Source organism: Aulonocara stuartgranti (genome assembly GCF_965226115.1).
Source record: "Aulonocara stuartgranti genome assembly, chromosome: 19".
Taxonomy (NCBI): Eukaryota; Metazoa; Chordata; class Actinopteri; order Cichliformes; family Cichlidae; genus Aulonocara; species Aulonocara stuartgranti.
The window spans coordinates 26,355,261-26,383,185 of NC_138955.1; the positions used below are offsets into that span (position 1 = coordinate 26,355,261).

General features: G+C 39.4%; 1 protein-coding gene across 1 annotated transcript in view; it reads left to right on the forward strand.

The window, feature by feature from the left end:
* akap6 (A kinase (PRKA) anchor protein 6) overlaps positions 1–27,925 on the forward strand; it is a 225,386-nt gene that overhangs the window by 163,443 nt on the left and 34,018 nt on the right. The window contains exon 17 of the mRNA XM_082516526.1: positions 10,692–10,952. Within this exon, the coding sequence (XP_082372652.1) occupies positions 10,692–10,952 (261 nt within the window). The remainder of the gene's footprint in view (positions 1–10,691; positions 10,953–27,925) is intronic.

Here is a 27,925-nt window from a genome sequence, read left to right on the forward strand (position 1 = left end):
AGTGGAATGCACAGACAGACAGACAGACAGATCAATCTACGACTTTAAATGGATACATCATACAGTGGTGACTTAGAAAACAGAAAACACATTCGCCATAAAGTATACCGTGCTTTATTTCTTTCTAATACACATTGGACACAGTAACAGCTCTGAAGACATGCACACACACTAAAGAAAACCAGTGTAGGAATAACAGTTTTTATTTTTCTGAGATCCCAAAAATCTGAAGATAAAGCTTTGAGTTAATATTTTGGTCCATATCAACCAGAAAAGCTCTTCTGATGAGTCAACCTTTTTTGGCAAGTTATCAGTGTGTGCTTTTGATGAAAGGCACACAGTGAGTCACAAATTATGTACTTCGATACATAGACCAAACCCCTCTGGCTATCCTGTATGGGGTGCTTTGGGAGTACGGGATGTGTGCCACTTTATGACCGTTGCAGGAGCTTTGTCCTCATTCCCAGTAATAAGTTGGACTCGAGCCTGGTGTGTGTTTCACTCTTTCACAGCTACCCTTTGTCACTGATTCTGTTCATGGTTTTTATGGACAAGTCCAGCCAAGTGGCAGAAGGTTTTCACTTTGTTGCTCTTAGAATCTCATCTCTGCTTTTTGCAGATGATGTGGTTCTGTTTCCTTCATCGGGTGATGGTCTCCAGCTCAGACTGGAGCAGTTGGCAGCCAAGTTTTCCTTTGCCGGAAAAGGGTGGAGTGTCTACTCCGGGTCAGGGATGAGTGACTGGCCCAAGTGGAGGGGTTTAAGTATCTCGGGGTCCTGTTCATGAGTGGCGTCAAGGCTGCAATGGTGCAGACGGTGCGTTGGTCTGTTGTGCTAAACAAACAGCTGGGAATGAAAGCAAAACTTAGAGATAGGATGAGGAGTTCAGCAATCTGAGAGGTGCTCAGGGTAGTACTGCTACTCCTTCACACCAAAAGGCGCGCATTGAGGTGGTTTGGGCGTCCTGCAAGGATGCCTTCTGAGTAACTCCTGGGCTGGGGAAGTTAAGATTACATCTCTTGGCCGGCCTTTTTAGCGCCTTGATAAGAGGAGAGTGCAGTTCTGCACTGTGAGGTAGTGACTGGTGATCTCTCTGGTGACATTTCTGCTGTTGGTGGTTGAACATTAATGACACCTGAAGATGAAGTGCTGCATTTGTCAGTAGAGCCCTAAACTTCTATTGATGATAATACACCTACTTATCTATAATTGTATACAGTGGTCCCTCGCTATAACACCGTTCACCTTTTGCAGCCTCGCTGTTTCGCGGATTTTTGATTGGCTGCAGACCATTGTCAATCAATCTCGTGCTCTGTCTCCTGTACAGTACAGAATGCGTTCAGCTTGTCAAATTTACATAAATCTTCGATCGCTAGCAGTGTGACTCTGAAGTGCTGTACTGTATGTTTGTAAGTTTTCTCCCCAACAAACACAACATGGTCAACGATGAAACGTTTTGCACTGTCAAAGCCAACCGCGGGTGCCTTTGGTTTCATTCTATAACACTGGACTTATTTTTGTACGAAGGTTTGAACTTTGAGACAAGAGAGAAAAGTGTGAAAATGTTCATGCCTGTCTGAGAAAAGTGTAGTGAGGGTTTTTACAGCCTTAAAACATCTATAATAATTGTAAAACATAAAGTTGGCTACTTCGCGGATTTCACCTATCGTAGGTTATAATTAGTAGTTTTCTTCAGCTTTTTTCTCCAAAGTGTCCGTGGCCAACTGGAGGTCACCTGATATTCATTGTGAAAAAGTTAAATAGACTTGAACCACCTGAAACAACTTTCATCTGTATGTCTTGTACTGTATTTGGGTCATTCCAAGGACTGAAGTGAGCTCCGCATGCTTTGCTAATGGGTACGTTGGTGGCAGTTGTTTGTCTGTACCTCGGCGTGGTGATTAATTCCAGGTCTGCGGTGGGGTGACAGCTGGCGACGGCTCGTCAGGAGGCTGAAATTGCAGCGATGTGACTTTGTTCCTCCGAAGAAACAAACCGTCTCCTGTCGACCGAGTGGCACGTCACACAAACAGAGAGAAGCAACAGAGGAGCAAACACCATCTGCGTGTGTGCGCGTCATTTCCTTGTAGTCCCTAATGATGACACACACACACACGCACACACACACATACACAGTATTGCCTCACTCATAAAAGTTATTGGAAGTGTGTGTGTGCGTGTGTGTGTGCATTAACATATGTATCAACCTTGCTGAAACGGATTCAATTTTAGAAATTAAACAACAGCAACAGATGAGTCTTTCTCTCTGCCTCTCTCTCTGCATCGTGTGTATTTCCGCCACAGTAACCAGGCTGTGATTAAACTTCTGTTACTGACGGGGAGGCATTTGGACTCTGAATGCCATTTCCCACGCATGCATTAAAGTTTGTGTGTGTGTCATCAGGTTGGGGGCTCTTAATCTCACATTCTCACTCGCTCTCCTGGTTTTCCTTCATCCGTCACCTCTTCAAATTCTGCAAGTATGTGGACACCCCATTAGCATGTCACAGTTACCAGAACTGAAACCAAACAGCTTTTGAAAAAGCAAATGCCCAAAAAACGCCACAGCTGTCCATTCCTGCAGGTTCTTAGTGTTTAGCTTAAATCATCACTAATGAGTAAAGAGACTAGAGGTTGGCATCTTGAGTAATTAGATGACAGAAGTAAGCACAAGTTGTAAACATGGGAATCTTTCCCATCATCGCCTTCCCACCCACATGATGAAAATGCTTCTCTTATGCAGTTAAGCTCTATATTATTCAGGTCCTGTCATCTCCATACAGTGGGGCAAAAAAGTATTTAGTCAACCACCGATTGTGCAAGTTCCCCCACCTAAAATGATGACAGAGGTCAGTAATTTGCACCAGAGGTACACTTCAACTGTGAGAGACAGAATGTGAAAAAAAAATCCATGAATCCACATGGTAGGATTTGTAAAGAATTTATTCGTAAATCAGGGTGGAAAATAAGTATTTGGTCAATAACAAAAATACAACTCAATACTTTGTAACATAACCTTTGTTGGCAATAACAGAGGTCAAACGTTTATTATAGGTCTTTACCAGGTTTGCACACACAGTAGCTGGTATTTTGGCCCATTCCTCCATGCAGATCTTCTCGAGAGCAGTGATGTTTTGGGGCTGTCGCCGAGCAACACGGACTTTCAACTCCCGCCACAGATTTTCTATGGGGTTGAGGTCTGGAGACTGGCTAGGCCACTCCAGGACTTCCAAATGCTTCTTACGGAGCCACTCCTTTGTTGCCCGGGCGGTGTGTTTTGGATCATTGTCATGTTGGAAGACCCAGCCTCGTTTCATCTTCAAAGTTCTCACTGATGGAAGGAGGTTTTGGCTCAAAATCTCACGATACATGGCCCCATTCATTCTGTCCTTAACACGGATCAGTCGTCCTGTCCCCTTGGCAGAAAAACAGCCCCATAGCATGATGTTTCCACCCCCATGCTTCACAGTAGGTATGGTGTTCTTGGGATGCAACTCAGTATTCTTCTTCCTCCAAACACGACGAGTTGAGTTTATACCAAAAAGTTCTACTTTGGTTTCATCTGACCACATGACATTCTCCCAATCCTCTGCTGTATCATCCATGTGCTCTCTGGCAAACTTCAGACGGGCCTGGACATGCACTGGCTTCAGCAGCGGAACACGTCTGGCACTGCGGGATTTGATTCCCTGCCGTTGTAGTGTGTTACTGATGGTGACCTTTGTTACTTTGGTCCCAGCTCTCTGCAGGTCATTCACCAGGTCCCCCCGTGTGGTTCTGGGATCTTTGCTCACCGTTCTCATGATCATTTTGACCCCACGGGATGAGATCTTGCGTGGAGCCCCAGATCGAGGGAGATTATCAGTGGTCTTGTATGTCTTCCATTTTCTGATGATTGCTCCCACAGTTGATTTTTTCACACCAAGCTGCTTGCCTATTGTAGATTCACTCTTCCCAGTCTGGTGCAGGTCTACAATACTTTTCCTGGTGTCCTTCGAAAGCTCTTTGGTCTTGGCCATGGCGGCGTTTGGAGTCTGACTGTTTGAGGCTGTGGACAGGTGTCTTTTATACAGATGATGAGTTCAAACAGGTGCCATTCATACAGGTAACGAGTGGGGGACAGAAAAGCTTCTTACAGAAGACGTTACAGGTCTGTGAGAGCCAGAGATTTTCCTTGTTTGAGGTGACCAAATACTTATTTTCCACCCTGATTTACGAACAAATTCTTTACAAATCCTACCATGTGGATTCATGGATTTTTTTTTCACATTCTGTCTCTCACAGTTGAAGTGTACCTCTGGTGCAAATTACTGACCTCTGTCATCATTTTAAGTGGGGGAACTTGCACAATCGGTGGCTGACTAAATACTTTTTTGCCCCACTGTATATGATTGTGGGTAACTGGCATCATTGTCATTGGAGCAGGGACTTAACATACGCTCCATAAGACAAAACTGTCTGCTTGCCATAACACATACTGTGCAGCACTGGCTCAGACAACTATGCATATATAAATATGTAGTGGCAAAGATTATATTTGATACAATAATCCTACTATTGATTTAATGCATATAATTTTTATAAGTTAACATCGATCCCCAAGATAATTGTCCATAACCATACTATGTTAACCAACTTTAAACATATGCCAAGGCAGCTCACTCTCTTGGCAATATTCACTTTTAAGGGGATAGCATTGTATTTTTATATAAACATTAAGTATAATAATATTATAAATGTATTTCGAACTAATTAGGCAGCTCATTCTCTTTCTCTTGACGATCCTTTCTTTAAAGATGTAACACATTTTGCGGTCGACTTGAATGAAAGGCAGATGTGAAATGTAAAAGTGAGATCAGAGGTCAAATATGACATGATATATGATTCAGACTATAATGTGTTGTTTATAATCCTCATACACCAGCATCATTTCCTAAATGCTGCCAATACAAAGGCAGTAAAATGTTCAGCATAGTTTTAAAGATAAAAGACAAATTTGGCCTTAGATGACCTTGAAGAAGAGGTCATCACTTTGACCTTCAGATCAGTCTATTGATCTTGAAGTAAAGGTTAAAGGCCAATTGTGACCACCACCACACTTTTTAAGAATCATAGTTTCTAAGTAATACGTCTTTTTTCGATTTTCTGCCAATAAATCATTAAGTTGATCTTTTTTGATGTTAACATGACCCCACTCTGCACCCCTACAAACCTTTAGCAAAATTAAGTGACAACTTTCTTTCACAAAGAATAACACGCTACCGAAAACAACCTATAACAAAGCCTTTATTAATGGAAGCCTAAAGAATTCTTTCTTGATTAAAAAAAGGTTTCATTGTTTTTCAAGGTTCCATGTCCTCCCAAAACGCAACCTGTTGTATCAACACTATTAAGAAGAATGTGCACTCTTAATAATAACGCCAGGTGAGCAGGATGAACAGGGACCTCTTCTGTCTTCACCCAAACTTTCAGTCTTTCTATTTCTTCTATTTCTGTCTCCTCCCAATCACATTTATTTCTCCTCCTTTACCTCTGATATTTGTTTCCCTGTTTTCCTTTCATTTTACTTTTTATCACTCTATTTCTTGCAGTGTTAAATTTTAGCTTATGTTAAATATGTCAGAGGTCTCACTTGTTTCTGTCTTTCTGTCTTCTTCTCCTTCGGTCCTTTGCTCTCTCCTCACCCTTCCAACCTGGCGCCTCAGTGGCGTATTAACGGGCCTGTCGGTGCTCGCGTCGGCATCTGGTGCTCTGACACAAATTGGGAATTAACTGGAATTGATGTCCTGTGTCTCGCCTCTGAACTATCCTGGCCTTATGAAGAATTTATGACATAGCAAACACACGCACACACACAACCTGAATGATGAAGAAATAAAGAGGTTGTAAATTAGCTTTCATCTTTTCTGTCATGCTTTTTGGCAGCCAGATTTTTTTGGGGGGCGGTTTTGCAGCTGTTCAAGGTCAAACTGTATGTGTATGGGTATTTACAGTACATACACTGGATACTATACACATAATGTGGAGGCAGAGCTGACAGGAATGAAATGAGCTTGAGCTTAAGCTTGAGAATCAGGCTTCACAGCTCTTTAGCAAACAAACAAATATTTGGAGATCTGCTGGTCGTCTTGCCTTGTGATATGAATATGTTCACCAATGTATGTTTTAGGAAAAAAGATGTTTTTGCCTGCTGTCTTGGGAAAATGTTCTTTATGTCTCTTAAATTACATCCTTGATGGCAGCTATTTCTCCTTGGATATGAGCTATCTTGCTCTCGTTTCTCTTTCTGTTTCTTGTTCTCTCCGTCAAATTAAGAAGACATTCATGATCTTAGCACAAAGCTAACTGCACACTTGACTGTTTGGGGTCCTGTTGTTGCAGTAGTTCATTGTCTAATGGGTTGTTATTACCTGCCAGAGTTCAGCTAAAGTGCTTTCTCCTATACTAATGACTCAGTACCTTTTGTATCAACACACACATATATATATAGTAGAGATGGACCGATCCGATATTACGTATCGGTATCGGTCCGATACTGACCTAAATTACTGGATCGGATATCGGAGAAAAATAAAAAATGTAATCCGATCCATTAAATATCACGAAAGCACCTCACAAAACTTGCAACGCGCCGTAACTCGCCTCAGAACGTTAGCACGTCGGAGCAGTATGCATCACGTGATAGAGCGGCTGTGGCATGCGGGACCTGTCTGTGGTCTGGATAGCATTTGGAGCTTCGCTAGCAACCCGGCATTTCATCTCCGACAAAGTTATCCCCGAGAGAAGTAAAGCAAGTGTGTAAGTCCATCTCTGAATGTTTGTAAAGCATTCCTGCGTTAAGCTTAACAAACGATATATGGAGCGACTGCCTCTTCTTGCTGCTACTTCAATCATGAAACTGCTTAATGATCAGCTGATCGGCTTTTCTGTCGCGAGTCCATCTCTCTAGTTTGCTTTTGGCCCACTTTGCACCAGAAAGAGGAAACCAGCGGCTGAACAACAGCAGCACGTTTAAGCTTGATCAGCTGTTGTTAGAATGTATTTAATATTACTTTCTACTCAAGGATCTTTTTCTACGTAGCTGATGCTGGTAACTGTGCAGGGGCGGATCTAGCAAAGTTTAGCCAGGGGGGCCGATAGGGCATTAACAGGGAAAAGGGGGCACAAAGACATACTTTTTTCTTATTCTCATTTAAAATGTCTAGCTTTTAATAAATAATTATCTGACACCCAAAGTTTTAATTTGATGTAAAATGAATAGAAGTCAATTACTGTATATAGTAACTATTAAGTCTAATATATATACCCTAGTAAGCTATAGTACTTTTTCCTTTGTGAAGGTACCATCTGTGCAGTCTGCAATTTTGTTGAAGAAAGATGTTGAATCTATTTAATATTTCTTGAAAAATAATTGATTTCTGTGCATTTTTTTCACACTGCATCAAATTAAGGTTGATTACGTCGATTAAGCATCATGAGGTGGAGCGTGAGGGGTGGTTCCCTATTTTTTATTTATTTATTTTTGTTGTTGCTGGGAGTTGGAACCCTATTAGTTAGGTTGCTTAATATTTATGCTAAGTACTCTTTAAAATACCAGAATAGGGAGGATGGTGTAGGTTTAAGTTTATTAGATTGATCAGTATTGCTGAACTATGAAATTTTTTTTTTTTTTGCATACAGGTATAACAGAATAGCTTTAGTGTAGTTGTTGTTTTAAACTTGAGTATGAACTTATACAAAATGCAGCAAGATATTTAAAAAACAGTTTTGTTGATTAAAAAACACTATATCGGATTCATATCGGTATCGGCAGATATCCAAATTTATGATATCGGTATCGGTATCGGACATAAAAAAGTGGTATCGTGCCATCTCTAATATATATATGCAAATTAACAACAGAAACCCACATTGGGCTTGTTCAGGAGCAACTCTGTGTTCTGTTATTCCTGCCATGGCTGCTTGTTACAGTCATAGTGGAAACTTCAAGATAGCAGCTATCTGAACCTTGAAATTTTCCAAACAATGCATTATGAACCCTGAACAGGACAAGATACAGAGTACAGCTCCCACTGCAGAAACCAAAAGGTATGAAAAGAGAATTACTTCTGGTTTGCCAGCTATTTGGAAACATGGAAGGATGTAGTCGTTGTGTTTGTTGTATTTTACATGCTGAGAATGATGTAGTATAAGACCAAACCTTGGGACTCAACTTTCTTGCTTACTGGTTAAAATTGCTCCAATCCAACTTTATTTATAGAGCACTATAAAACAACATGATAGACCAAAGTACTTTCCAGTAAGAAACAGTAATAAAAGTTTAAAAAAAATATGCATTAAACAGACAAAGAAAATAAAATCACAATAAAATAAATAAATAAATGAGAAAAGATCAACATGAATAAGTAAATATTAAAACATGAATAAAATAGACGAATAATAAAATAACTAACTCTGGTATTACTCCTAAAATGCCTTGGAAAAAAAATCAAATGTTGATGCCAGCCTAATATGGAGGGGCAACTTATTCTATACATGGGAGCCGCAACAGCGAAAGCCCCGGTGTGTCAGTCTCGACATGGGGACAGCAAGGAGTGACTGGTCATATGATCTGAGAGAACGTTGTGGAGTGTATAAGTGTAGAAGGTCTGCCAAGTAGGTAGGAGCCAGGCCATTTAAAACTTTAAAAGCAAACAATAAAATTGTTTGTTTGTTTTCAAAGTGAAAATGCCACATTGTTTTGTTTTGTGACATTGGTGACACCTTAAGACGCAAACAGTTCCTAGCGTGTATTAAAGAATAATCGCTGTTATTATAACTTCTTCTATTAAAGTAAACATGGCAGTATGATCTTCCTATCTGCTAATCCTGACAACCTGTTCATGTACTACTGTTCCCTATTTGCCCACTGCTAGTAGCAAAGTGTTTTTGTGGGTTTTCTGAGCGTGGCTTATGTAACGGAGTTGGTTCTGGTAGTGATGTCATTTTTCAGCGGTTTTCAGTGATCATTTTTATTAGAACATTTGCAGTTATGCAGTGAGGTCAGCCGTACTGAGTTGCTCCTGCAAGGAAAAATTCAAAGAGAAAATATTAGGTATTAGATAATTAGTAATGACAACATGAAGATAACCTAGCAAAAGCATTAGCGCTACGTCTTTATCAATCAATTGTGTTCTGTGTATGAGATTAAATAAACTGGAGTGTGTCCAAACTGGAGAAATGTAGAAGGACAACTTTGGAAGATTCAGACTTGACGAGACTGCTCTTTTGGACTGTATAGTAAATCTTACTTTCCTACATGCAAATTGAAGCTAAAGCTAAAAAAAACGAAGAACGTATTTATTTATGTTCCTTTGGCATGTTGCACTCTGAATGTTACTGCTGATATCATGGCCTGGTCTCTGCCTTGAGCCTGTGATTGGTGGCCATCACAAGTTTGTTTGTTTTGTATTGATGAGCACTTTTAAGAAACACACACACACACACACACACACACACACACACACACACACACACACTTGTTGAACTCCAACTGGAGAATAGTCTCTCTCAGCGGCTTACTGTGTCTCACTGTGTGATCAACAGGGGTTGGAAAATTACTCTGCAGTGCTTATTACACACACACACACACACACACACACACACACACACACACACACACACACACACACACACACACACTTTGAGTCGCGCTCTTGTTGTTTTCAGTTGTTCCTATTTGAAACCGTGATTGCTCCGCGCCAAACCCTCTTTCAGTTTGTATTGTGTCTAAATGATGTTTTGTTTTGGGTGTGAATATCACAACTCTGTAGGAGAAGCTGCTAGAAGCTCTGAATTAGCAGCTGATCTGTTTGCACCTGGAAAAACACCAGACATATTCCCAGAGTTTTATTCATTCCCAACAGAAGGTTTGTGATGACAACAAGCTAATTGATAGTTTTGATAACACCGTTAGAAACTTTGTCTAAACGTGTTATTATATAAAAATAAAACTTTAAAGATTTTTCTTACATCAAGAAATGCAGAAATGTGAGAAATATTATAATTATATAGAGAGAGACATACAGCAAAGTAATGTAACCTTTCTACAAGACATTTTATGCAAGAATTAGAAAATATGATGACGTACAGTCCAAGTTTGAAGTCAACTCAACTCTGAAACTAGTAATTGAAACGATTACCAATGGGACTGTACGATATCACTGATTATCTGTGACTGGGTGGGAAATATTCCAGTTTAACCTTCCAGTAGCACCTGTCAGCTGTAAATCCATGCACAGTCTGTGTTCGCAGCATCAGTAGAGCATCAGATCAAATGAAATTACTTTTAATTTCCAGTTAACTTGTACAGTATTGTATGTGAGAGCAAACCAGCAACCTCCCCCACCCCCCAATGTAAACACGATCTCATGTCAACAAGAACATTATGATTATATTATTACATCTTGAACAGCAGCACTGACATCAATGACATTACTGAAAATGTAATCTTCACACTTGCAGCTAGGCGCAGAATACATGACATCCCTATTATTGATCTGCACATTTATAAAGGTAGATGATTAATAGCTGTGTGAGTATTGATTGATATGCTACTTTACATGATGGAGTATTGACATAACAAGGAGTCCTCAATGTAATTGCCTGACTTTTTCCTTTTTTTCCCCCCCGGACTCTTCTCTCTTATTTCAGAAAATCCTCTCCAAGCATTCAGGACCTGGTAGGTCTGAGCAAAACCAGTCGTCCAACATAAAAGCTCAGCTGGCTGGAGGTCGAGGTGTCACTGTGGAAAACCCTCGATCAGCCCTGTCCCCACTTACCAACTCACTTCTGGAGCAGTTGGAGGCCCGTATCAAGGAGCTGAAGGCGTGGCTGCGAGACACTGAACTCCTCATCTTTAACTCCTGCCTCAGACAGGACAAGGATGCTTCAGAGCAGCTCCAGAGCTTCAAGGTAGGAAGGAAAGTGTCTCGGTTTGTCTCTTCGGATGTTTGCCTCAATATCAGTTAAATTAGGATTATATTAGTCTAATAGTAGAAACCTACAGCAGTCAGTTGTTACATATCAAGCTCTTTTATTTCATCATGGCAAACTTTTTTCTCAGTACACCTTCATTAAGCAAAGTACTCCCTTGATTTGTTTCGTGACTAAATGTAATCCTACAGAGAAGTACTATAGTCAGACCACCAACTTTACAGATGTGTATCTGAAATCACAATAAATGAAGATGAGTGTGGTTTGATATCTTACTGATAATATATTTGGTGTGACACCTTCCACACAGGGCATGATTTACTAAACAGGGCAAAAAGCGTGTGACCGTAATCCCCAAATAATGCTCATTGGTTTGAAAGTTTTAAGGGTTTTTTTTAACCAGAGCTCAGCAGTTTTCTAAACTCAGTTGCAGCCACTTCATTTCAATATCAAGCACAAAAAATAAGACAGGTGCGTTTTTCTCCTCCCTATATATGTTGCACATTAAGAAAGGGCCTCTTATGCAACAAGGTCACTCAGAAAAAAATGTCTGAATTGTCACCTTTTACACGTAATCTTGTCACTGTACTTTTTTAACACCAAAACCCAGTTTGCGTTGCCGCATCCGTTGATTAATATGACGATATGTTGATGGTATTAATGCTCCAATTGAATAAGAACAGATAGCAGGTGACACAGCATGGCTTTTTATGCTGTATCACCTGCTGCTAAATACTATACATACCTTTTCAATGTTGGAACTTTTATAAAGTCTACTTTTGGGTAATAAAATTTCTATTTCAGGTGTGATAGGTAGGGCATTTAGCATCAAAATTTGACAAATCAAACATGTGATGCTACAGAACCCGCCGTGGTGATCTGTTGTGAATAGCTGAACGTACAGGGCTCTAAAAAGCTATTCGACCCCTTTTTGCTGTGCTATTCTTTGCATATTTTAATACTTAAATGCTTCAGATCATCACACAAATTTTAATATCAGACAAAGATAACATGGTTAAATACAAAATGCATTTTTTTTTTTAAAAAAGAGAAAAAAAAGAGAAAAAAAGAAAACAAGAAAAAAAAAGATTAATATGACGATATGTTGATGGTATTAATGCTCCAATTGAAGAAGAACAGATAGCAGGTGACACAGCATGGCTTTTTATGCTGTATCACCTGCTGCTAAATACTATAAATACCTTTTCAATGTTGGAACTTTTATAAAGTCTACTTTTGGGTAATAAAATTTCTATTTCAGGTGTATAGTTGGCCAAGATGGACAGATGAGTAGTAATCATATGATCCAGTGTAGTCTTCAGTTTAGTTTGCCCACACGTGTCCATTTATAAATTACTGCAGATGGAAACATCACTCGTCTCTGCCTGAACTAATACTTTACTTGATATTAGTGTGTATATCATGAGTATCTAGTCAAATGACTAAAGAAAAAGCCAATCAGTTGAGTTTATTCCAAAAGGTTACCAAGTTCACTATTCAAAATAACATTTCTTGCCTTTGATAAACCAGCTTCTGTATTTAATGGCACAAAAACAGCAACAAAATAATTCAACTACTTGACTTTGTATACAAATATGAATCTAGATAAACTAACAGTTTTCAAACACAAATCATCAGAAACAAAGACACAAGATAACAAAGTGACAGCAAATAGATCCATACTGTGTGTGTGTGTGTGTGTGTGTGTGTGTGTGTGTGTGTGCGTGTGTGAGTGTGTGTGTGCGTGCGTGTGTGAGTAAAGCATTCAGAGGTTCTGTCTGAGGTCCACTGTCACTTTTCTTCATTAACTTTTGCAAATATGTGACAAAGCTTTGGCAAATCAACACTGAGCATTAACAGAAAACATTGTGACTGTGTGTGTGTGTGTGTCTTTGTGTTGTTGCTAAGTATAGTAATACATCGTCTTAATGAGGCCAAATGAAAGCAGGGCTGTTTTGAAGCGATGGATGTATAGAGGAAACAGCAGTTAACCTTAAAAGCCACGGGACACTAACAGGATATTAATCAGCCTACATCACACAGCGAACAGCTAGCTGCGCTGATTAGCCTAGCCCTGCCGTGTGACTGACAACCAGAGACACACACGCAAATCCACACAATCACCGTGTAAGTGTACCCACTGATATAGAACTGCATGCACACAGAAGTACATTAATTCATATACGTTTGAATTATGCTCATAAATGCTGCACAGTTAAATTACACACACATATGCAAATAAAGAGACTCAGGCAGAGGCATGCATTAAAAATGAATGCATAAAAACATATAGCTGACTGCAGTAACACAAAGAAATGAAAGCACGACTAGACAAACAGCCCTGCTGAAACAAAAAAGTTGCTTCCGTGTGATTAAGAATGTAGAACTTTAATCTTTTTGTAACCTTTCAGATTCTTTGGTTGTGACAGCTTTTACGCAAAAGAATCAGCAGCACATAATCTTTATTCATTTGAGCTTAGGCCTAAAAAGTTGGGAAAGTTTGTAAAGTGAGCATATTTGTGCATGTATGCATGTAACTGTGCATTTCATGCCTCGGGTTGAGTGTACAAAGGGAATACATAAGAGCGTGATAGAACCTTGGAATGACCCACCTGGTCATACCTCATGAAGTAGATCTGAGTGGTAAGATAGCTTTAATATTTCTAGTAAACAGAAATAAATGTGGTTTCTAAAGTGTCTAAAACTAGTTATGAAATGTCCTGTAAGGGCTTACTTTCAATCATCATCATTTTTGGCTTCAGAATTTGTAATGTAAGTAGTCTTTTTTTATCAACACCTATTAGAAGGAAGCATGTTGATAGCATCTAACTTACATACATCATTACTAGCTCTATTGTGGTGTACGACCACTACACAAGGGAACCTTTTTTCAAGTCTAGGAATGTAAAAAAAAACCTGGGCAGGGTTTAAATATAAATAGAAATAACTATTAAGCATATTTTTAAAGGAATGTGCTACTAAAGTATAAAACTCTATTTCTGTTTGCTTACTTTAGATGTCAGCTATCAGGTGTCCACTCCTGTTTATGGGCCACAAAAAGGAAGAATACCCATTATTCCCAATCCTGCATTAACATTTTTATAGTTTGCATGATGGAATTTAGCCTCCAAGTTATCAATAGGAGCCCAAAATAAACAAATATCTATAACACATTTGCCACAAAGTAAAAAAGATGACTTTTATTTTCTATCAGCAGACGTCAGGATGCTGTACATTTGTGTTTCTTCTTTTGAATGAATGATGTATTGTTTGGGTGTTGTTGTAAAAAAAAGAAAAAAAAAAGAAGTATAGGTAAAGCCTGGTGTGCCTTCTGAAAAAGCCATCCTGCTAATGTTTATTAGATTGCCAATGTTTAATAAAAAATCTCCAAATAGCACAAACTATCTTTGCTTCTCATCACAAAAAAATAACGCCATTTGGGTCAATTTTTTGTAAAGTTGATGTGAATGCAAAACACAAACTGGCTGCTTAAATGATGAAACTGTACAGAAACGAGAGTTTATCTGAAGAAAGTGAGCCTCTCACTTTTGATCCTTGTCACAGCTCTCAGTGGGAAGCCATTGATTTTTGGCAGAAAGAGGCCGTGAGCTTCTGGAGAACTGAAGATTGGAAATATTGATAGCAGTCATTTGTATGGAGAGAGAGAGCGTGAGAGAGAAAGAGAGAGAGAGAAAAGGGGGCTCAATTTTAAGAGAAGTCGACTCCATTTTAGCGATCATTTGTCTGTTTTTGGTGTTGGGACGCGTAAATGGGTTCGATTTCTGCACTGCAACCTATTACTGTAGGGCTATATGAGAAAGCAGTGGGGGTCGGCAGGGGTCGCACGGGCACACACACACACACACAAATGCAAAAAACAACAGCATACATTGAGAAAATACATATGCATCCTCACAGGTAAATGTACAGTTCAGACACATTTCTGCATTATAGAAATGTTATATAGTCTATTATTGTAGTCAGCACAGTGGTTCCAGAGTTCAAGAACAACTGTCTGCAGATGATGCTGTCCACAAAAAGTTTTCTCAACACCTTCATCACTTGCTTTGCTGCTAATAGATTTGGTTGGGCAATCCACTCTCAGTAATGGAAATGAACGAGTGAGCTGCTATCGGTGCTTGTACGGCTGGTCCTTTAAACTGGCCCATTGGCCAAAATTGCATTGGCCCACCGGGAGAATGTCAGAGGTGCCCAGCCCTGGATGCTGTCTTTAAACAGTAGACGCTACAGCTGTAATGTTTCAGTCTTTTGGTGTAGATTACTGCTAAGGGAGAAGTTAAGTGAAGTGCTCTACTAACAAGGTGAAGGAGAAACCTTAACAGGGAGTGTATCAGTGTGTCAGTTCCACTGCTTGAACCTTGTTGAAATGTTTATCAGAAGAAGTGAGTTGATTTCAGTCCGTATTTTTCAGTCTTTGGTATCGTCAGCGTCTCCTAAATATCAGCTGTCTTTCTCTGTCCCTTTCTCTCTCTCTTTTTCTTTTTTTGCACTGAGCTGCCACCCCTCCTCCTCCACCTGGCTGTCTATAACCTGGCTCTTAATTGAATTAATGCTCCTTAAAGATACGGCGTCAGCCAGACGTTCCTCCGGCAGGCCCTGGGCCTCCGATGACTCTCTATTGTAGTAGAAATGCTGTGGGGCCTGGACACACCAAGAATTAATAGACTGAACCCCCACACACACTTGGTCTCACATATGCACAGTGGAAAGCACTCACAGCTACAAAACACACCTGCTCTCCAGTGTGTACAGGTATGCGGGCTAAAAATGAGTCTCACACACTAACAGCTTTTTCTTGAAAGTTAAATGTTGCCTGCCAGTGGGTTTCACGCAGCTTCTTGCTCATCTAATTGGCTATATTTAGTATCATCAGTGCAGTCAGATCAAAAGTCCTAACACAAACCAAAAGAAAGTGGTTGCTTTATCTGGTACATTAATCAGTAAAAAGATTAGAAAATACCAGAATTATTTTTTTTAAATCACTCTTATTTACAGGAATTCAAAACAAACATAAAAAAACAAATCAATAAAACTTGATAAACATAAAAAAAGAAATAGTCGGTTTTCACTGCACAGTACTGATTCAATATGGGTGCATTGCTTTTAAAATCTGTTAAATGATTGTTCAGGGGATCATTTTTTCTGTTGATTGACAACTTGTTTCAGCCTCAAGGAAAGACAGGATTTCATTCTGATTAAGAAAGAATTGTTTCCTTCAAAAAGGATTGGGAATGTCGATATTGTAGGAAAAACATATTTGTTCTTCCATAGTATAAAGACAATAACGCAGTAGATGCATCTGTTTATAAGTCGACTTTCGTTCCGTCTGTCTCGGAAACGGATAAGTATCCATGTTCAAAGTCAGTTTCTTTTGTCAGACAGACACACACTGTTAGGAGGCGACCTCTCGACACACACATTCACACACAGATGCTCGCACAGATAGGTGGATACGAGTGTGAGTGTTTAACTCGTTCCTCTGAAGTGAACCTCCTCTGTGTCTTATCTCCCTACCTGTCTCTATTTCCATTTACATCTCTTTTTTCCTTATCTCTTTCTCGACTGTCCTTTTTTCGGGCTTTTCCTGTCTCCCCTTGTTCCTTGTGTCTGCCTGTCATTTTCTCTTTTTCTGTCGTCCTTAGCGCATCTCTTTCTTTCTCCTGGTGCTGCTATCTGTTCAGCTGCTCCCTCTCTCCCCTGCCGTCGATAGTAGATGAACCTGTCCTCCCCTACTGTTACCCATGGACCCCTCGTCCCCCCACAGACCCTTCTAATCATGCTCTTTGGCCTCCGGCCCTCCCACCCTCCTCGTTGGGCCATTTCTATTTTCAGCTTTCTTTCCTCTTGCCAATTTAACCCCCCACCACACACACACACACACACACACACACACACACCATATCACAAGTCCATCCTTTCTCTCCCTTTCAAAGACTTATGACCCATACCCCCTTTATATCGACACATACCCACCTATATCCCGACTTATTCTAAACCAGCACACAATTCTGTATTACAACGATTCTCTGTGATATACTTTATTATTCCAAAACAACTTACATGTGTCATGTGCCTGTCTCTGTCTCTATGCATGAATCCTACTCTTTCCTTTCAAAAAATTAAAAATGGAGTCGCTATGCATTTCCACTTAATGCACCTCCAAACACTGTGACATGATCTGCTGTGGCTTGGACGGGGCCTTGTTTAGACAAAGAGACAGAGCCAACTGAAGAGCTGTAAACCCTCTTTACATAAAACTCCCCTTATTCAACATATCATTGTTATTTTAAACACCATGCTCCTCACATGTATTCCAACCACCTCACGTGTATTTAAACAATTATATAGAAATAATTAAATGACAACGCCATACAAGACTGGATTACAAACTTGGCAAATCTGGCATCTTACCCAGGACTCCAGACCGTCACGGATCTCTGGAGCAGAACACAGTTCAGTTTTGCCCCGGGTACCCAGTTTGGGTTTATCAAGTCCTGATATTTTGTGGCAGTCGCAAGTAGTCTCATTGCCAGAGCAAAAAACTGGCAGTAAACCTATACATGGCAGCCAGGGTGAAGATTCCAACTCCATCTGAAAACCTCACACTGCTGAATTTGAGCATTTTTGCACACAGTGTGAACTTCAGTTTTTTCCCCCCTGTATCTCTTACAAAATTCCCACTTTACAGGTTTTACAGGCATATGATCAGTAACTCTTTCAACAAGTATACAGTTCGAAAAGAACTTTCTGGAGTTCTGTGGATTTAGGCTGTCTTCTGAATCCCAGGCTGATTCCATGATGTTGAGGTTAGGCCTCTGTCGGGCTCGTACCATCTGTTATGCGACTTCTGTGGCTAGTTCTGTTTCAGCTTTTTGTCAAGTTTGGAGGCATTTAGATGCCTGACAGCACTGAATTGTCTTAACAAGCTAAAATGTCTGCACATTGCTGCTAGAAATGCTTTAGTACCTACATCTTTACTGCATTTCAGCTTTTTTGCTGTTTCTTATTTAGAATGATTATTTTGTGTTTGCAACGACTTGGGTGAATTATTTAATTACAAAAAAATATATATTCGGATTGCCTTGGGTTAGAGATAGTGTTGCTGATAGATAGTGTTGAGACATTGCTTCACATTAAAAGTTACTCTTGCTGGCTACGATGCTGAGAAATGCTGCAAAGGCAGGCAGAGATTTTGTTCTCAAACAGAGGACCAATGATCACGTGAATGAGCATTCTTGAAAGATCTCGCAAAGTTTTCTGTTATAAATTGTCTCACCCAGATGCCATTTTTGCCCCTTAAACATTTGCTTCTTTGCTCGATTAGATGTCTCAAATCGGGAGGTTTTAAAGCCTGAATTAATTACTCACTGAATCACTTGAATATATCCATCCTTTCGTTGTATATTTTTGTGAACACCTCTCTCCATAACATGCATAGCCCACCTCCCCTCCCTCAGTGTCTCTCAGGCAGCTAATAGAAGGTGACAGCGAGGCTCTGATATCGATACCTGCTGCATGATGAGGATTAAAGATCCACCGACTCCCTGCCAAGAACACAAGCTGCTGTGTGTTTGTGTGTCTTTTGATTATGCCCGTCTCTGTGTGTTTCTTAGTTGTAGTTCTGTTTGTGTTTATGCCTCGGTTCGGTACGTGTGTGTTTGATTCGCGCGCTTGTTGATGTTTTGAAGAGGTGTTTTCTCGTTAAGAGTTGCTCGTTAGGGGTTGAAGGCGAGCAAACAGGTGAGACGTTACCACGGTAACGGCGTCAACAAACAGATCAGACTTTCATCTTCATCTGCTCAGGAGGAGAAGAAAACACTCGCCTCTTTCATCAGCTAAAGGAATCGAGACAGAGGGAGAATCAAAAACCAGCATAGAGACAGAAGCAGAAGAAAGCTCTGAAGACAAAAGGATGTAGAGAGACACCGGAAAAGTGAGGAAAGCAAGCGAGCGAGAGAGCCTAACATGCCTTCCAGTATTCAGATGTTTGACTGACTCCATCCCGCAACATTTATTTCACTAATCCGTGACAAAAAGCTGAAAGGGCTCCAGAGACACAAGTAAGGTGATCGAGAAAGAGACAGAGACACGAGGCAAACCAATTTAAATCTGCTATAACAGCAACATATAAAAGTGCATGCAGACAAGACAGGGTGAAAGGCAAAGGTGGGAAAGACAAAAGGTTAGGATGAGGAAGAAAAGAGAACACTGGAACACCTCAGTGGTCAGGTGGAGGAAAATGGAAAGTGTTGGCAACACTAGCACAGAGCGACAGAACAGCATCTAAAGAGAGATGCAGGAAGAAAGGAAGAAAAAGTGAAAAGAGAGAAAGTTGGATAGATGAATATACAGGGAAATACAGAGAGACAGAAGCAGATTGGATTTTATTGATAGAAACGTTTTAACTGGCCGCGGTGCGTTCTCCCTGCTGCATTAGTGAGAACAGTAAATGCTTTCACTCACAAAGACTTCATATATCCTCCATTTGTTTACTGCTGCTGAATATTTTAAGAGTAAAGCTTTCATCCCTAAAATGTCGCCGCATGTCGAGCGGGCAAAGGGACTTCAGATAATAACTTACAATAATAAGACCTGATGATGTCAGCAGTAATCCATTTTGACTTTCACGTGAAGGCTCCAGAGCTTTCTGTCACAGAGGTGTTTTTTAAAACTTTCCTTTAATCAAACACTCACTCAGTATTTTATCTCCAGCCTCATGTCAGGGTTACTGCATGTTGTAGGTAGGCTTGCCACATATTGGGACTTTCAGAATTAGACTGCATATCATTTTTATCACCATGTTTTTAGCTTGCAACATATCTTTATGTACAGATAGAGAAGACTGCCTGCACTCAGAATAACAACATAATGTTGATTTCAGCATGTGAGCATGAATACTGCCAAACAATTACTGGTTATTTAAAGTCTGTATTTGTGATCCAGCCAATTAAAATAAAGGCTTCATTTATAATCCGATATTCTGTCTAGCAGACCAATCTAACCCAATTACCAATTACAGGTTTTAAACTAGAGACTTTCTTGCGATGGATGAAATCTGTCCACAGGCAGACAAACATTTGTCAGCCTATGAATGTGACTTGTTCATTTCACAGCCTCAATGCTAGTCTTTTGGCTGCTTCCATGTTGGGGTTCTTCAAAGCCCTGAATGACCATGAATGTTGGGAGAGAAGGTGGAAAACCAGTGCTAGCTAGGTTAGAACACACAAACATCTAATGGGTTGAGTTGTTTGTGACTGGCTGATTACAGCGCTAACGCACTGTGGTAGTGTCGTCCACTATTACCACAGGTGAGTGTCATATCTCCAGCTTTGTTTACTCTGTGTACTAATTACTGTGGGACTAATTCATCTGGTGACTTTAATGATGTCTTTGTTAAATTGTCCTTTCAGAGATTGTTGGTTTGAACACAGAAGATAAGACAAAGTATCCTGAATATCTGGATGAGTTTATTACTTGGTGTGATGCTAGTTTTCTTAAATTAAACACCAAGGTAACCAAAGAAACATATTTTGATGTAGCATTGGTAGTGTTGGGTGGTGACTGTATTCAAGTTGTAAATCCATATAAATATTTAGATACAGTTTTAGATACAATTGATGAAAACCTGACTTGGACTCAAACACCACTGTCATTTATGTAATGGTAATACTTAATGCAGAAGCCGAGACAGTTTGATGTGGATAAGCGGACAGTATACAGTGTTTTATTTAATGTTCATTTGCAGAAAGTATCCCAACTTTTTGTTTTATTGCCTGGTGTTTTTCACTTTCAGTAATCAGTAAGAGCAAACTCAGTAGGATTGTTAACATGGATGGTAAGATTGCAGGTCAGCAATAATGCAGTATGACCCAACTTTGAGAGTCACAAGTGGTGGAAAAAGGGTGAGATATCTTCAGTGATATAGTACACCTTCTTCATGGTGAATACCTCTGACCTTCCTTGGGTTGGAGGGAACAGCCCATCTTGTGCCCAGAGGTCTTCTTTATCTTGTGGTATAACTCTGCTGAACAAATCCAGCTGTAAATGATATGATGTGGTATGATAGGGGTGTCACGCGCACATAGTTTTGACTTTTGGCACTGTGGCACTTTCTTCTTGTGTAATTGAGATATCTTTATTGTGGATATATTTGTCAGACCATCGCCATCGGCACAAATGGAATTTCTGAAAGAACAATAAGTAAATCTAAATCTAATCTAAAAGCTCCATAAACTATACAGGTACAATGCACAGATACAGATATCTGCTAAAAAATGCTGAGAAAAAATACAGAAAATACTAGAAGTTCTGTCATCTGGATGAGGTGTAGCTCCCAGCTCGTCATATTGTTTGTCAGATAATTCCATTAAAATTGCTTCAAAAGTCACCAGGAAAACGCTGTAGAGAATTCCAGTTGATTTAGATGTTTTAATTTTGTGTTTTAACAGGATCAAATTAGATTGAATTGATGGAAAAAAATTCCCCCATGGAGTTGTTATGTATGGATGAATTAGCTACAGTGCTAGTTTATATCAGGCTGTAAAGATGTTATTTTAATGGCTAAATATGAGCATTTTAAGCATTTGAAGAAAGCATTAGAGGAGATGCAGTTCATATCAACTGTGCAATGCTTTCACTTTTTTAGCCCCATAGCCCCGCTGCTTGAGCACTTCCAACCTTGGCTGGCATCTTCAGGATCACATTTTAACTCGTTAAGATCTGATGAGACTGATCCTGCTGTGATGGGGTCCAACATCCTGACAAACACACACACACAGGCAAATAGATTTGCACTTTCAGGGGAAACATTACCAGCCATACAGTTGAACTCTTGTTAAACTGTTATTTTTAATATGTTTTCTATTCATTGTAGTGGTTATGATGATCATAAACAGTGATGGACACTGATGAACTGTAAGCAGTAATCTCTGCAAATCTATCACTCTTTTTGGATAGGAGCAATATGAAATCATACAACTTGACGCCAAAGTTTGGGTTTTTACTCTGACATCTCTCATGATAAGGACAGAGATCAAAGGTCAGATAGCTCTCACATTGTCAGTGAGTATTAATTTAATATTTTAATGCACATGGGTTTCCAGATTTTGCTGTAAATTTGACAAACACAGCGGTAAAGTGAGTGGGAGAGGTACGTTTTACTTTATTGTCTGCTTCCATTTTCAGTGAATTGCTCTAAAAGCCCTTAATGAATCCTGCTGTCTTTCAGAGCCCTATATGTGCTGTTAAAAAACAGTGAGCCTGAAACAGATGGATTCTGAGTCACTGGAAGTATTACATCGAGTCTCATTCCATAATGTGGTGTGACCCATTTGGAGAAATCTTATAAGGTGATATAGTGCATATTAGTTAAGCAACTTCACGTGTGTTTTAAAGGAAAGACAATCACAGAGTTCACTGAGGAGTAGTTGGAAACATAAAAACCTTTAATTCAGGTTAAAAGCCCTCCCAATAACCAGATACAGTTGTTTCTCCATACAGAAATGATGTGAAGGACAATAATGTCTAACCTGGTTTTAATAGTCAGCTGTGTTACCTGATACAAATACAGCCACTCAGAATTGCCACTTTCAGCCAGAGGACTGCCGGCTGACTGTTAACTGACAATCAGATGTCAGCTGAATGTCAGTCACTGGGAGTCCCCCTTTCTTCTCTTGGGGCGTATCGACTTTTCCCCATAAATACACCCTGTTCACCCAATTGAAGAGTGTAACCAGGAGATGGTGTTTGTTTTCTTTAAAAAAAAAACCTCTTACTTGGATAGTTATAGTTTTGGACAGTATTCTTGTCAGGGCAGTGCCTTATAATATAAAGCGCACTGAGTACATAGCACATTTTAGTTTAGCGCTATATAAATAAAGCTGAAACAGCTGTTCTTTTGATAGCTTTCGTTGTGAACCTATTCACCCATTAAAACATAAAAACTTACATTTTGAAAATGTAAAAAAATAAATGGATAAAGCTTTACACTCAGTTTGATCATTCAGACATTTTACACTGCAAATCACCAAATCGATTTCCAGCAAACATCATTTTAAATCTAATATAATAAGTTGATATAATTCACAAAACCCATAATTTCTTTATATTTTGCATAAGAGAGGTCAGACTTTCACCTAGAAGGTGCTTCAAAGTTGTTCTTTGGCTGCTTTGTGAAACATTTCCTCAAACCTTAGAGGGGAAAGCTTTTTCCATGTACTATACAATACTATGTGAATTCTATAAATGTAAGTTTTTCCTATTTGATATTCAGTTTTTGTGTTTTCTGTTGAAACCTTCAATTTGTTTCAAGGAGTAGCGTACTTGCTCTCACAGTTACATCATATCATCCCTTTGGTTACTTCAGCTCTAGGGGTCATATGATGATGACAAAGCTTTGATTGCACAATCCCAAGAAACGATATAGAAAATGTACGAAATCGGTATCAGCTGTTAATATTCTCCCGACCACATCGTTGAAAACAAATTATATTTTTGTGACAGTTTGAGTGAGAGAGTATAAGTGCTCATAAAGACCAGGCTGAACACTAATAACTGTTAATTCCCTGCTACCTGTTTGTACATGGAGTTTTTTTCACCTATAACTAAATGAATATACAAATAAATACTGCAGGTTGGACACTTATTTGTGGGACATGTGCCAGTTGGATTTCAAGTGTCCTTTTCACAGTGCAAAAATTTCCAACCACAGTATTAAAATAAATGTTAAAGGTGATAGACAAAGATTAGCGGCAGACAACTTGAGTAAGCAGGCATGACTCTGATCGTTGCCGCTATGACTGTTAATTTATTTGAAAGCGTAAATGCTGAGAGTTACCAAAAGTTTTAGTACTGCGCGAGAGCTTCATGGTCCACTTCTACAGCAGCTTTTCACTGACCTTATTAATCATCAGAAATATTTAGAACAAAGCATCAAATATTTCTGGCACGAATAAACACACACATACACACATACGTCGGGTATCTTCTGGGGACATCTAATTGACATAATGCTTTCCCTAACCCTAACCATAAACTGTCACTAAAACCACATTTTGAGTCTCAAAAATGCCTTGAAACTTGTGGGACCAGGATTTTGGTCCCCACAAGTATAATAAACTTCCAATTTTTTTGTCCCCACAGAGATATGAATACACGCACACGCACATATTGTAGTTCAATCAAAGCGAGTTCAAATTTCCGATTTTATATGACAACATTAGCAGTGCAGTGAATGAATCATTTTAAGATTTTATGTTCAGATACACAAGTCAGCAATAATTATCACTGGCTGGCTTGTTTGATGTGCACAACCTGGATTGTATTTGCTGCAAACATGTATCGATACCAATATATTATATACATGCTGATTCTGTCATAATTATAGAATCACTGAACAAATTTTAAAAGTATAATTATATATTGAGGCAAACTTGTAAATAAATAAATTTGCCTCCACACTGCTCCCCCTGGTGGATACACAAGACATTACTACTGGTTTAACTCAATGACACTTAGCGGTGTTACTAATCATCATTACATCATCCTAGTCTTCGGCGGGGGATATCATTACGGCCACCCATCAGCCGGCAATCGATCAGAATTCATTCGGGAAGCCGTCACGATCCCGTCACTGATGAGCCGCCCATTTTAAGTGGCAGCATCTGTAGTTATTACTACGTTCATTGCGGTCAATACACAGTGAGCATCAGTAATCTATCCAGTAATCTAATCTTGGCAAATAATCCTCATTCTATTCATATGGAAGTAGATGAACGTAATCTAGGCAGCTGTCTCTTTTCATGGTTTCAGTACAGCTCGGCTGTTAGCTACACACCCAACAAATTGTCTCAGGTGTGACAAATTTATACTGAAGTCTTTTGTGTATTATAGAGTCAGACATGTTTAGTTCTTATGTAAACATCTAGAATAATAAAAGTAAAACTCAAAATGTCTCAAACATTGCTGTCATTGACAGTAATAAACTGAGATACTATTGAGACTACTGAGACTATTTATTCAGATCAAGGTTATTAAGGCCTACAACTAAATTAAAAACCCAAACTAGGTTTGAATTATCTAAAACAAAAAATTAAAACTGACCATTATTTATTGTAATGCCTATACTGGTTTTCCTAATCTTGAAATGGTTCAAGATTAGGAAAACCAGATTAGAAACAATTTCCCTCAGGGTACATAAAGTATTATCAATCAATCAATACATGAAAGTAAAAAAGTACAAACTAGCACTGAAGGTAATACAAGGTAAACTTAATTAAACATTTTGAAAAAAGAAAAGTCACCCTGTAAATTAACAGAAACTAAACTGAATTAAAAACAAAATGTCAAAATGAACTAATTAGAAAATACAAAACTACGGTGACTGTGGTCGCCTCACAGCAACAACGTTCCCTGCTTTTTGTTAACTAAAATGTTTTTCAGATCTACTTTTTAGTTTAGTTTGAGTTAACGTTAATGACATTAGAAGTGATGTTGTACGGCACTGGGAACAAGTTTTTATATTTAAATATTGTCTGCTGATATTGATCAGTGTACCTGAGATGTTTTGTCCCTTTCTGATTACAACCATTGCACAATCAAATAAAATGTCAAATGTTGTCTTAAAAAATAATTCTTAACTTTGGCCATTTTTAACATTTTGTGACAATTTTGACATCTTGTACTTCGGGAGGTAAGAGATGATGGAGCTGATCCAACAAAACCGAAACACTGCCCACTCTAAACCAATACATGATCCAAGATGTTTTAACCCTACTTCTTGATGTTTATTCCGTCCACTGGTATTAACCAAAACTCCAGAACAATAATCTAACTTCTCGTAAAAAAAAAAAATCTAGCAAGGTTGTGGATTTGTTCTGCAACCATGTACACTGATTCTCCACTCCCGACCAACACACCAGGATAGATGTTTCCTATCCTTGTTTCAGCCTCCAAACCCTGAAGGACAGGCTTTCTGCATAATGACGTCTGTCAAGGTGCTCTTCAACGAACCGACGGAGCCGAGTGTGCTTGCTCTGTAACGTTAGTCTTTGTATGAATTCAATTAGACATATAGACGAAATGAAACTGTAACAAAGATGAAGAGAGACAAAGAAGAGGATGAGAAAGAGGGAGGAGAAAGAAGAAGACAAATGTCAGATGAGGAGAGAGAGTTGAAGAGAAAAGAGGAGAAAGATGGGAAAGAGTATGCAAACAACAAAGTTTGGGTAGCTTTAGGCGGTATTAGCAGCAGTAGAGGGAATATGTGTGTGGGAACAAATTGTCGACAGGAATTCATTAGGCTCGTTGTGCGATAACGAGTGCTTGTGGTTTTAATTGACTTAATCAACAAATAGAATTAATCAGAGATTTCTAATTAATGGTAATTGATTGAAATATCCGCTGGGTCACCACGCAAGCAGCCAAAATTCTCCTTCCCTCTCTCTGTGCATAGCTCTCTTCATTTCTGTCTCAGAATCCTTTACAGTTTGCCCTTGTCTGCTCTCCCCGTTGTCTCTCATTTGTTTTTCTTGTTCATTATGCCTTTATGTAGTTGTCTTTCTTTTTTTATTACATTTTCTTTTTGTTCTTTCTATTTCTGGTTACCCTCGCTGTGGCTATCTGACTTTGTTTTCTTTCCTTTGTTTTTTTTTAACTGGTGATCTTCACGTTTGGTGTTTTACACAACATTTACTTTGAATTAGATCGGGTCAGCACAGTGGTTAGCACTGTTGCCTCACAGCAAGAAGGTCTTGAGAGTCTCCGGGTCGTCCGGCTTGCTCCCACGGTCCAAAGACATGCAGTTACTAGGAATAGGTTAATAGGAAACTCTAAATTGCCCATAGGTGTGAATGTGAGTGCGACTGGTTGTCTGTGTCTATGTGTTAGCCCTGCGACAGACTGGCGACCTGTCCAGGGTGTACCCTGCCTCTCACCCTAAGACAGCTGGGATAGACTCCAGCCCCCAAAGATAAGCGGTAGAGAATGGGTGGATGGATAGATTGCATGACCAACAGTTTGAACACTTGTTTCTTCGGGTGCTGATGAGAAATAATCCAGTAAGTTTGAGAAGTCCACAAGTTCGAGTTTATTAATGTTTCTCGGTGTTCACATCACAGTTGATCTCATCCGTCCCTCCGTATTTGTCAGGCTGTAGTAATTTTATGGCAAACAGCAAAATACAAAAAACGCTCGGGTATTGAAAGACACTGTTAAATATGTCATTAGATTTACTGTCTAGTATTCAAAACAGGTTTTCCGATAGACAGTGTATGTATTGTTTTATATAGGTTCAGTTCTGTTGCTTATTGTTTTGAAGAGATTTTTTGGTGTAACCTTCATTTGTGAAATCGCAGAAAAGGATTTGGTGGAAAAGCCTCAACACTAATGAATCCTGTTTATTTTAATCCAAGAATGATGGCTTTTTAAAGACTCTATATTCAGAAAATGACACATCTTACCCACTTCTATTCTTATGTCTCTGTCTCACCTCTGTTTCAAAGTGCTTTCCACTCGTGAAACACTGACATAGCAACCACAGTAACAACCTCCACTCTCCTCTCTCTGTCTTTTGCTTTTTCTCCCTCTCTCACACCTCCCTGCATCCCTCTCCTCACGGCAGGTCTTGGTAATTAGATTGTGGAGATGAGGAGGTGGCGGAGAGTTAAGAGGATTTTGTTTTTAGGAGAAGGAGATTTAAAGAATGAGAGAGATAGAGCAGGATGGAGTAGGGGAGAGTGAGAGATCAAGCTTGAGAAAGCCAAGGAGTGAGAGAGGAAGAGGGTGAAGGGGGAATTATAGAAAGAGGAGAGCAGATCCTTTTCCTTTTGTTTATCGTGAGCCGGTCACTCTTCCTGAAAGAAAGTGTTGAGTGACAGAGATACATGAAGGGAGGGAGAGAGAGACAGAGAGAAAGCAAATGAGGAGATAGTGAA